The sequence below is a fragment of the Bombus fervidus genome, chromosome 4, assembly GCF_041682495.2.
Source record: "Bombus fervidus isolate BK054 chromosome 4, iyBomFerv1, whole genome shotgun sequence".
NCBI classification, from domain to species: domain Eukaryota; kingdom Metazoa; phylum Arthropoda; class Insecta; order Hymenoptera; family Apidae; genus Bombus; species Bombus fervidus.
In genome coordinates this window covers 8,557,776-8,570,839 of record NC_091520.1, presented here as the reverse complement: position 1 = coordinate 8,570,839, position 13,064 = coordinate 8,557,776, and the positions used below count along the sequence as shown (strand labels likewise).

The 13,064-nt window shown below is 34.4% G+C and overlaps 2 protein-coding genes across 2 annotated transcripts in view; both read left to right on the top strand.

Moving 5' to 3' along the window:
* The window catches only part of LOC139986416 (probable hydroxyacid-oxoacid transhydrogenase, mitochondrial), a 163,021-nt gene that overhangs the window by 75,973 nt on the left and 73,984 nt on the right, over nt 1–13,064 (top strand). The window lies entirely within an intron of this gene.
* LOC139986410 (uncharacterized) lies at nt 6,492–12,133 on the top strand. Its single transcript, XM_072001721.1, has 6 exons — nt 6,492–6,916; nt 7,570–7,869; nt 8,217–8,445; nt 9,234–9,829; nt 10,187–10,589; nt 11,464–12,133. Exons 1-6 carry the CDS (start codon nt 6,709–6,711, stop codon nt 12,086–12,088), a joined length of 2,361 nt encoding a protein of 786 aa, XP_071857822.1. The 5' UTR covers nt 6,492–6,708; the 3' UTR covers nt 12,089–12,133.

Sequence of the window (13,064 nt, the reverse complement as noted above, 5' to 3'; positions counted from 1 at the left end):
TTTACTGTTTGAAACATTGTTTTAACCAAGTTTTCAGGCTGTATATCTTGTATATTTTACATAAGTTCGATATAATAACACAATAACAATAATGACAACCAATCAAATGAATCTGTATCTTCGAACTTTTTAATTGAACTACTATAAATATGTATGAACCTCTCACGGTAAGACAATTTATGGCAAGAGAATACTGCAATGATAATCGTCAATTTATGGAAGTCACTAGATTTAACATACAACAAATTTTTAGTGAACATATTTTGAAATCAACATTCCAAGTAAATATCTTCCTTGAAAAAACCCTGATCTGAAAAAGTTAAATCTCGTATCTCTTCTTAATCACGCAGAGATTGATGTTTCTGCAAACTTTACCTGTATATGTTTACCATGTATCTGTATCATTTCATGTACATCGTATATATCGTGTGCGTGTATGAATTACTATTACATATGATGAATGTTATTGGTGGTTTCTTTGTATATCTATATTATGTCAACGGAGGACTCTGGCTGACATTAATTACTGCTTACTTAATTGTTCTATTAGTTTATGTAATTATTTACTTCTTATATTCCTTCCACAATGAATGTACATATAACATAAAAAATATCCACATTTTGTTTACTAGCATTTCTCTTCTTAAACAATAAATTTCATCTACTTTCATGAAACAAGACATTTTTTACGTATTCACATAATAATAACATAATTACTTCGACACAAAGATGATAACCCAAATTAAAGTCATCTGCAAAATCTCCTATGTAAATACACCGCGATGTAATTCGATATTCTATCTTCTTTAAATTTTTCCTTACTCGATTCACACCACGCGAAACGATTTACTACCCAAATTGTGACATCAAAGTCTGATTTCCCTCGAATCTTAATTTGCACTCTCCTTAACGCGGCGCTTCTTCCACCTACGACCTTTAATCGTCACTCGCTCGAACAGGATCCTGTTTCAGGGTTACAGGCTTCGTGCGGAACTCCAATACGGATTTACATCGTCTGAGAGCAGGGAGACGAACGTAGGAAAGAGAAGGCGAATAGAAACGACAGCAAACGAAGGATAGGTCCGGACGACGATTAGACAATGCTACGGAAACATCGAGGATGCCAAGGTTTGGCGTGTCCTTCTCTTTCTCCATAGTTTGGGAGCACCAACAGATGTGCACGGTATCACGGACCCAACGTATATTTTATAGACGTGTATACGTAGACGGAGACTCAAACACACGCGTATCTTGCTGTGTACGTTGCACCTCATCCTCGCGAGGGTCCCGCACCTCAATGTCTCTGATCTTGTTAAAGACGCACTGAACCACAAATAGCCGGCATCCATTCAAATATTAGCGAGAAATCTACCTACATACTTAAGCTAGCTAGTTGCACGGCAATAACAACTTAGTGGTGGGTGATATCGCAGCAGCAAAACAGAAAACGTATCGTTGGTTAACTTAACAAAGTGATAAATATGACAAAATTTGAACGTAATCTGTTTGGTGTCTAATCAGAGTCTGGTAAAGATAGCTGATAAACTTGATAGAAAAAAACTTGACACTTTTGTAGTTTTGCGTATATTTTACGAATACTAGCAAATTGTTGCACTACGCAATACAAGAATTTTACTTACGATGTCTAAATGTAGCTAGCCTAATTACGTACATGTCTGCTATAGGAAGGTTACAAGGCTCGAATAAAGTTTTTTATATATTTACAATATCGATAACGTGTGACATAATTAGATTGTAATTACAGATATTTTATAGAAACATTTAGTAACAGGTAAAGTATTAAAATTTGTCATAACATACACACGACTATACTAAATACATACGAGCTAAACAACTCCATTTCTTGAAAATTCCTTAATTTTGGTATCAACATTGGTGTTTAATTTACCTAAAACGAAATAATTAACCTCGAAGGATTTAATCGGTATCGCTGTTGTACGATTCGGACGTGAAGCCTGAAATTAAAAAATTTTATATATTAATTAAATTCTCATATTTTATAATTTTCAATCCACTTTATTTTGCTACGATTAGCAAAAAAATCTTAAACTTTGTATATTGCAACTTTAACTCTTTGTGTACTTATCATCGTCCGTAGAACACAAAAATAATCTATGCTGCATACACATGCATATATGCACACATTATCATCGAAAGTTCGCATATTATCAAAATATAGGTAATATATATCATAAAACACCTATAATTTCATACCTTCAAATGAAATAATTGTAGTGTTTTTTATTTTTACTTGCAATTTAATTGTTTCTTTACTCCTTTCGTTAAAAAATCCTTGTATTTATTATGTATTCCGATTTCACTAATTTAGTAATGTATCAACACTTGGAATTACGATCACAATCCCAAACTTTGGAACATAGGGTAAACCCGTAGGACAAAGCCACGTACAGGATACTATAAATCTGTACGTACAATCTGTGCATGCTTGTCGATGCGGAAAGACCACGACAAACCGCTGGATTTAATTCAGATACATGCCACAGCAATTACGAGTGCACGTTCCGAAAGACGTCTTCTTTTACGCGCCCCCTTACAAGGCATAAAAGGTGGTGGGTAGGGTCGTTCTGAGGAGTGGAGTTTGCCTTTGTACAGACTCGCAGTGGCGTTGAAGCCGACAAAAGATAAGCCGTTATTTATAACCGAGCTTAGAGCCATTGCGTGGCGGGGGTGGCTTTAGGGAAAATAAAATCACTCCGGAATCTCACAACTCGTGTGTATAACCCCCGCAAAAGTATCTTCTCCCCGTTTCTAATGTCGAAAGGTGATAAACGATTAAGTTAAGCACGAAAATTACCTTAATTACAACAGTCAGTGCTTTTTGTAAAGAAAAAATAGTTTTGCATAGAACTTTAAAATATTTGTTCTTAAACTTCCGTCGAAACTAGTAGCATAAACTATACGTAAGTAATTAGAGATTAGAGAGATATGTACCTCTAAAATATATGTATATTTAAGTAATTTCAATTTACGTTTCATTGTACTTTCGCATGAATTAGCAAGGAATTGGCAATTAATATGTAGGATTTAATAGAAGACATTCAACGAATATGACACTCTCTTATTCGTATTTGATATCGACGAGTCAGATTTCGTGTTAGCATATTATTTTACAGTCTACTTTGTTCTACGAATAGATAAAACTAAATTCGATGCAAAACTATCTGTCATCTTCTTTGCAACATAGAGTCGAAAATGATAAAAGTTTCTCGGAAGAGCAATTTTTTCTCAGGATAAATATGTAATAAGCATAAAAAGCGTGATTTCGTCAAGCTTCCGCGTCAAGCTTGGCTCTGTGGTTCCAATCTTAACACGTTTGAAACAACCAACTTGGATCTAACACGTAGCTACGTAATTCTCATTAATTCAACGAAATAAATATCATATTAAACACAACAGCAACGTAACATTCTGAAGAATTGCGGTTTAATCTTCAAAGAAATTCCACGTCGCAGTATTTCCAATTAAACGGTCCATAAAGTAGCTGTGGCAAATCCTGAAACGTCTCCTGAGAAGAAGCTACCGTGCAAACGATACCAATGCAAACTCGTCCCCGTTTTATTTCCGAAGAGCCTACTGAAGCGTAACCCGAAGATCCGAGCGGAGACGACGGCGATATCTAAAGATTCGTCTTCGATGGCTCGTAGCTGGGTCGCAGGGGATGGTGGCACGGTGGGTGGAGGGCAGTTGAAACTGCAGGTTGGCAGAGAGAAGGGGATGGAGGTGGAGGCGGATGGGGGCGTCACGAGCGACTCCGGTAGCCGGTGGTGAGGGTAAAAGGGAGGGGGTCGGTACAGGGGTCGAAGCTTCCAGTCTGCAGAGGGTGCACCCCCACCCGCTGAGGGTGGGTGGTACCCAGTTCTCGAACTGATCAATACCTGAAACACCGCGAGGTATCGTCCCGCTATTTCCGGTGTCCCAACGTGGCCGGAAATGAAGGCGTTAAAAATATATAGAGAGATGTATATAGTATATAGATATATATATACCTACGTAGACATACAGGACAAAATCTACCAGCCCAGATAGTAGCAACGTAATATCTTCTCCAGCAACTGTTTCGTATAGCTGGCCTCAATAGCGAGTTTGCCAGATGAATTTTTGTTGTCTGGATGGGCAGCGCCTTTACGATAATGGTAACCGCGGCTTTGCCAGAAATACGCATAGAATACGTTTGTTACCTTTTGATTCTGTTTCTAAACGGCTGACAGATGAGAATAGATATACTTGTTAATATTCTTCGAGGTAACGGGCAAGAAGTGTGTATTTTCTCTCTTGACTTGTCATACCGAGATGATACATACTTTGGTCTCTGCAAGATTACGTATTTTTCAAACGGGTATAGACGCGTTGATTCGAACATTTGCAGGGAAACAGTTTTTCACCTAGCAATGAAACATAAAAGAACTAAACGATATTACATTTAGCAACATTATTGAGAATAGAAAAACGTTCACTTCAAATCTGTCGTATTCGTTCGGTTGAATTAGAATTGTCTATTTCCGTATATTCCAATGTTTAACTAAGTATATAAATTTTAAAATTTATATATGTATTGTCGCTTAATAATTTGTTAAATACTAAGCACGGAATCGTGTCTTCGAACACCAAATGTACCTTTAATCAAATGTTATTAATCAACGACACTTCACACTCTCCGTATTAAAGAGCGCCGATTTTTTTTATTACAACTATACGTTGCAGTATATCCATCGGTTATGACTTGAAATTAGAAATGGGAAATCGATACAGGCTTGATAATCAAACCCATACAGAAACCATTGAATAATCATCATCGTGATGCAAAGTACTCTTCGTTCCATAACCCAATATTTAACTTTTGCTTGGCGAATGCGTAGCGTTGTTCTAATAACGTAATGTTCGGCGTAAGATGATTAAAAGCTCGTAGCTTTAATGTTTGAAATTCGTAGAATCTGGTTATAACGAGTCAGAAGAGTAGGTGGAAAGTAGCAGGTACATGAATGCAAGAAATTCTCGTAATCTTCAGGTTGGAGGGCGTGACCAAATGTCTGGTGTGGAACTGTGGATTTGCAAAATCTCGACGAAGGGGTTGGTTTAGTATATCAACAGGTAGAAGTAGCGCGTCCTTGTCCCTACTGGATAAGCCGTCGGCTAAGCGCCGGCGCTGGCTAAACCGGTTGCACCCTCCCGAGGGTGTGACCTATCATCCCCATTGGACCAACCGGACGTGTGAAAAAGAGAGAGACACAGTCCTGCGCGGATAACGACTTTTTTAAATCTATCAACACGAAGGGAGGAGCCTTTATCGGTGCGTGTCACAGCTATCTAACTTTAACTAAATTCTTATCGCATGCATTGATTCACACGCTCTACATTGTAGGTACTTGATAAGTAGCGAGCATTCACTTTGTAAACTGTAGCTATTATTTTATTATACTAGGCTATAATCTCAGTAAATTTCTATACGTTTGTCGCTATATGTTTTCTTACAACAGCCAAGGATATGTAACGAGGTACGCGAATGAAGTGCTTCACTAAAATTAGAACTATCTTAAGAGAAAGTTAAAATCGAATGGCAATATTCAGATACGAGTACTAACCGAAGTAAGGCTGTGCGATTAGAACTTGGGAATGAAAATGAAAAAAACACCGAGAATTTTTATACTTTTATCTCTTAAATATCTTATGGATTAACATCCAGCTCATCGTATTCTTGCTACTGATGTATTGACGTTGGTTATCGACATAATTCCGTGTTGCGGTTGTTCCAGTCTGAAGAAAACCTTAGATGCTGCCCTGTTGGATTGATAAAAAAAGGTTGTAATACATCGACAGTAGTTGGGGAAAGGGGAAAATATCCGCATGGGTCAGCCGAAAGAGACTTAGACTGCGGAGATGGCCGCCTCAATATCGGCTTTTCGGATGCTTGAGGTACTTATCTAATGTCTTATATTTTCCACTGGACTGCCCATTCAAATTTCAATTCATAGGCGATTCACTGTATTCTTCTGTCAGAAAAAGTTTCCATAAACTAGTTTTTTAAATATACTTCCCGTAATAGTTTATTATGAAATATTTTTACATACCTCTGAAAATTCCCTCTAAACGTTATTAATCCCATTAATATTTCTTATGTATCAACGATAGTTAATCTTTCTATACTTTCTTTCATCACAATAAAATGTATGGAAAAACGTAGTATATTTGTAGTAGTACTTTTCTAATGATTTTTTAAATATTCAATTTTTGTACTTTCCACTCTTCACTACCTGGTAATTTGTTCCAATAAATGTAAATAATTCGTATATAACGATGGTCGTAATTTTTTAGACGAATAACAGATGCATTTGTCGATATATCACTTGGATTTTTTCTACTATCACAGGAAATAATGTTCTTCACACCTCGTTGTACGCGCCAGTTATCTTACAGAGATATCATGTGGCATATCCCACGTTACTTATCAAAGATAAGTACTCAGTAGTTTTCAGGACGGTTCCGAGTACTGTTGGCCCACTCATTGATCCGTGACCGTCCATCTTCATTCCACGAAACTTCAAAGAAAAGAACAGTGAAAATGCACAATCGAAAGTTGACATAGAAATTTCTGCCGCGTTTCTATTAACGGGAATCCGAGTCTGCTTCCGAATGAAAATGTGATTTCTATGGAAGTTCACGCGATCGCGTATGATAGTAGACAATATGAAGGACCGGATAATGTCGCCTCATGGTTTGCTATCTTTGTTAGCCACGTACTTAGGAATTTTCTCGATCACGATGTGTCAAAGTACTTGTCCTACGAGATGTTTGTGCCACCTCAGCCAACAACCGAGAACTGTCATGTGTTCAAAACAAGGCTTGGAAGTGTTCCCTGAAAATATAAGCGATGTGGTAGGTGAATTCTCTCTGTAGGATTAAGCTAATGACGAATTCATCTTCGTAGTGTTGGAACGAAGAGAAAAAGTGTTTGTGAGTGTTGGTAATGGCGGTTAACAGACATTTTCTATGCTTTATCGCGTTAATGATTAAAAAAGCAACTGAGAATGAGTCATTGCTACAAATGTACCGGTAGAGAAAGAAAATGAGTATCTAACGAATATTTAACGAAAAGTATTACATATATCAAAATATGTAAAAAAAAAAAAATATGTCGAACTATGTAAAAGTAGCAATGTCAACATACGTAGAAGTACTGCAGTATGAAAATATGCATGCATACACATGTACGAAATGTTTCATTCGAATCGTTAATACGTTTTTGCTTTGAGAATCAATCAACGTTATATAAATTGTATTCTGATATTATAAATAGCATTTCACATGAAATTTTATATTATCTATAATAACTTTGGACACAATGGATTTCAATCTTATGAGATATGAGCAATAATCTTTTATAGATTGATGTCATGTATTGATCATAAAACGTTACGTACAAGAAATGATGACATACCAGTTACAAGAATGTGCATTCGATATTGGGAACGTTTTAAAAAACGATTTATTAACTATTTTGTGGCAATCATCTTTTAATTATGTTTTAGGTAGAACAATTAAATTTATCCAACAATCTATTAACGAATATCAGCGATGACATTACGCGACTCACAGATTTACAATACCTGAATTTAGCAAGAAATAAATTAAGTTCGTTGCCCGAGGATTTAAGGTCTTTAAAAAGTTTACGACGATTGGATTTAAGCGGCAACAACATAAAAGACGTCGTTGACATCAGATCCTTAGGACAACTACCATCGCTAACGGTTCTACACCTATCCACAAATCCATTATCCAAATTGGAGGGATTAATGAGCGCCAGTATCGAGGCTTTGGATGCTAGTTACTGCGGTACAATTATATTTCATTAATTATATGAATACTTTCATAATAAACTTGTTACGTACTCTTAAATTATTCTCCGTTCATTGTAAACATGAATCTTCCAAGGCTTTTATTTCAAATAAATTTTCAAAGATATAAAATTCGAAATTCCAAATACAAGTACCAACTAAATTTTGTTCAATATTCGGAAGATTTATTTGTTTAATTCTTTCATTGAAAGCAACAATAGCTAAGTAATATATTTAATACGTATAAGGACACTGTAAATTTATTCGTCGATGTAAATACGCTTTTGAGAAGAAACTTTAATTGTTAACCACCGATTTTGTTTTTAATACCTTTTCATTTAACAGAGATACGGGAACTCACTAATACATCGTTGGATAATCTACCAGCACTGACTATGCTTACGTTAATGGGAAACCCACTGAAAAACATTGACAACACATGGAGTCCAAAATTACAGTGGCTCGATATGTCTGACTGTCTCTTAAATTACTTAAGACCCGATACTTTCAATGGATTTCCAGCGCTTGAAGAACTTCGACTGTCCAACAATCCTACCTTAGTCTACAGCACGAGGTAAGCGATCGAAATTCTAAGCAAAGAAACTATTCCTTAAGCCGAAGACAACGTTTGAGAATTAATCGTAATACGAAAGATGATTCAGTTTCGGTTATGAAGAAATATCCAAAACAAAAAATTAAAATCATGGTCTTGCATGTGTAACTGTTTCTGCAACTCTGGTTGCGATATCAAGTTACGTTCGCATTATTGTACAGTATGATCGTTACGTCGTTATTCGCATAAAAAGTTTATTTTTTACTATGCAAATATAAGAAATATTAAGAACATGTCACATTACACGATGACGTTGAAAAGAATAAGAAACTGTAAGAACGAAGACAATTATTCGCAACTAATTAAATTTGCAACCGTTATTCTAATTTTAATTAGAGAACGAACGAAATTTTATAATTTCCTCTTCAAATTAATATTATACGATTTAGAACATAATATTTTTTAAGAGGCATTAGTTTCTTTTCTTACCAAATTATTATCATATTATATACACCAGCCTTTTTCTATTCTTTCTCTATTCTTATTATACTACTAAACCTATTAAAATTAGAAAGATGTTACATCCCTCTATGAAAAAGTAACACAAGTAAGGAGTAATGAACTCCATAAGAAATATTGATTTCGTGTAAAGGTATAAAAATTGGTATCCTTATAACTATTTCGTCTTTAACTTTTAAAAATAAAAAAAAAAGAAATGATAAATGAAATTCAATTCAATATTTTAACAGTTGAGTATGTTACCGTATTTTACATTTACATAAACAATATCGTGAATATTTTATTTTCAGAAATTCGACATTGACACACTCGAAACTAAAGAAGCTGGACGTGTCGAGATGTAATCTGGATAGGCCAGGCCTACACGGATTTCCCTTATTAACTCAGGCTCGATTATCCCGCAATATGATTCGCATGCTGCCGGACCGAATCTTCGCTAAAAATAGAGAACTCGGTTTCCTCTACCTTAACGCGAATGGAGTTGAAAAATTGAATATGAGCACGTTCGAAGGTTTAGTGAAACTGCAAGTATTAGATTTGTCTGCCAATTACTTGGAAGTGATTCACCCATTGACATTTCACGAAAATGTTGAACTCAAATTGCTCAACTTATCCTACAACGTTTTGTACGAGCTTCCAAACTTCACGTCAACGGTAGCAACGTTGGACGCATCGTCAAACTTGATAAGTGATCTAAATGGAAATTTCTTGGCAAACATGCCAAAAATAAGGAGCGTTATTTTGAGTGATAATCGACTACAAAGGCTTCCAGCAAAATTAAAATCCACATCACTGAAGAATTTAGATTTAGGGCGAAATAGAATAGTTGAGGTGCTCAACGATACGTTTCTTCAGTTACCGCAACTACTAAGAATCGACTTATCAGGTTTGATTTTTACCAGTTTATCGATAGATCTGCTACCATAACTATCTTGAGATCTTCAAGTATTTTTGAAACGTATCTCTTTAATGATTTACCTGCTCGTGTATCGTGTATAAATCGATCAATCGAAATACATCGTAGACGTTAATTTTCCAAACTAAATAATCAATAGATTTTTTAAACGATTAATGTTAATTTTAATTAGCATCTTATCACATTCAATTTATGACACAGAGGTAGCGAGGAAAATTAAATAATCGATTACTAATTTGCTCAGACAATAGTTGTTGATCAATTGTTTTGATAATACTTAGAATTATTCGAATTTTTTTAATGATAGCAAACTTCTTAAATTTTTAGGAAATCGTTTGACAGAAGCTCTAAATCCAGAAATTTTTCGAAACAATCCAGATATAAACAACATAAAATTAGAGGATAACCCATGGCGTTGCGACTGTGAGGACTTATACGAGTTGCATACTTTCCTAACTGAACGACCAGCAAAAACTGTGGAGCAAACTTTGCTTTGTCAAAGTCCATCGAACGTATCTGGTTATACCTGGCTAACTGCTTGTTTCAACGTATGGAATGGACCTGTTTATTACAACAAGGACAGAACCTGGGGATTTGTGATGCTCGTTATTCTTACGATCGTTGTTTTATGTGGAACTTTCATATCTATCAGACATATGATGAGGATTAAAAGGAGAGCTATCGAACAAAGACAACAATTGGAAACTTTAAGACTATTAAGGCAAAGAAGGTGAGGTAGACTCTTTTAAAGAATTCAGATTTACATGATTTATAAACTTAACTACACAAAAGCTCTCTAAGAATAAAAAATATTATATTGAAATTTTTTATATACAATATTATGAATATCTAATTTGAAACGATTACATATCCATTTAACGCTGACGATAATAATCACGAAAGTATTTCAATTCAAACGGGTTGTGCTATTAAGAAATTATTCGACTATAGCAAGCAAAATAATTATTCTAAAAAAAGTGTTAAAAATTTATATGCAATCTGTTTTAAATGAACAAAGTGTTTTCCCTAAAGATAAAACAGATAGTAAGGAATTTTCTTTTAAAATTTCGAAAACCAGAACTATACAAATAATTTTTTGCAATTTTCCGATACAGTGATATTAATTACAAAATTTAAAATTACAGTTCAAGAACATTTTCATCGTTTCTTAATTATCATTTTGCATCTGTCAATCTGTACAAATTACGATATTACCTATGTACAATAAATTAGAAATCTGTTTTACCTCAATGAAATAAGTTTATTTAAAAAGATCGAAGTATAGTTGCGGTTATAAATTAACGATTGTACACTTAACAATCCTTTATAAATCTCATTTACAAAAGCTAAGTGTCTCTTTTCGGAAGTTGTATTCTTTTAAAATCCATATTATTAGAGAAATTTCAATGATTTCAATAGAAGTTATCATGGTACATTCAACATAATTGATGAAATCTCTTTTAAAGTTATTGAGATAACAATCCAAATATTTAATTAACTTTGTCTATTCTCATTTCAATTATCTACTCTCAATTCAATTCAATTATTTTTATTAAATATATTTTTATCACGAAAAGAAAAAGTAATTATTGATTGTTCAACAGGAACCAAGCTACGCAACAACAGCAACAAGAACAACATTTGGAACGTGCACCAGAACCAAGAATCCATCCTCTCGAATTAATAGGGCCACCTAGTTACGAAGAAGCAGTACAAATGCCAAGACTAGCCCGGTCGTTAGATAATTTGGATGAAATTTCGGTAGAAACAAGTTCTGTGCGTGTTATGGGTTCTGCTGATAACATAAGATATAAATATAGAAGAACAAGGAGAGCAAAGAAGAGAATTCAGAGTGAGGATGATTTGCTTAGAAGGGAAGAGCGACGACACGAAAGAATCAGAAGAGAAAGAACTACCTCCGTCGATAACAGCGAAACCGCTTTACCACAGAATCAGAGAAATTCCAGAGCCTATATGGCACGTAGAGCCAGAAGGCAAAGCGTGATAAGTGATTCTGTAGAATCAGGAAGCGGAAGAATTCGACCCAGACCGCAAACACCGAACTCAAGAAAAAGGCGACGGAGGTACACAGTTTATGACGGGCACTCGACCGATGACGAAGACTCAGATATTCAACCAGTTAGTTCTAGTAGATCGATTGTGATCAGAGAACTTCGAAGAGAACCTAAGAGCGGTTACAGAGAATCTACCGCAGAACAAGATTCTTGAAGAACAATCTGTTATCAATTTCATTAAAATATTTTTTAAACGAAATGTTATTATATTTTGATATTTTTAATACCTAGTTTTTACGAAATGATCACAATCATAATCATTAATCTACCATCGAAAGATATTAAATAAAACTGATTACTGTCAACGAAAAAATAATTTTGTAATAACGCACTTGCATTGTTCTTCAGAACCATCAAACATATTTTCGCTACTGTTGCCAAAATAGTTAAATAAAGATGAAAAATGCAATTAACCAGGATTACGAATTATTAGATCACGCAATAAAAGTCTATTTCTCTCGAACGTCTTTTATGCCAAAATTGTTGACGAAAGCTTACCTCTTATTAAATTTTATTAAATTCATATATTTAAGAAATTTAGTGGTGATAAATTATAACTGCTTAGGAGATTTATTATTTAAAGAAATTTAAAAGTTAAAAAGCGACGAATATAATGTTTTAAAGATCATACAAAATGATATAATGTGTAGCATTAATAACTCCAAGTATTTATTAATAAAAATCGACGAATTAACTCGACAAAGATAGGACAAAGTAAATACAAGGAATCTCTTACACACTATGATTATTTTACATTTTTAATTGGAAATTTTCAGATTACGTTAAGTACTTAATTTTTGCACGTACGTGTATCATATCACATTTATCTTATCTTTAAGAAGTCGTCATTCTCAAAATTGCAATATTTCCTTGTAACCTGCAATTAATTTTTTACACATGCTACGTGATATATCAGAGTGGATCTAAATTTTTCGTAAGTAATAGATAACATTAGTTTAACTTATGTAAGTAATAATAATTCAAATGTCTTAATAAAGAAGTCAAAATATTGTATAAAAATATTTTTCTACGGTTAGATGTAAAGATACATTTTTCATCTAACACAATGCAAAAGATTTAAAAACATTATATATATATGTGCGTGTGCATGTGTGTATAGAATTAATAAC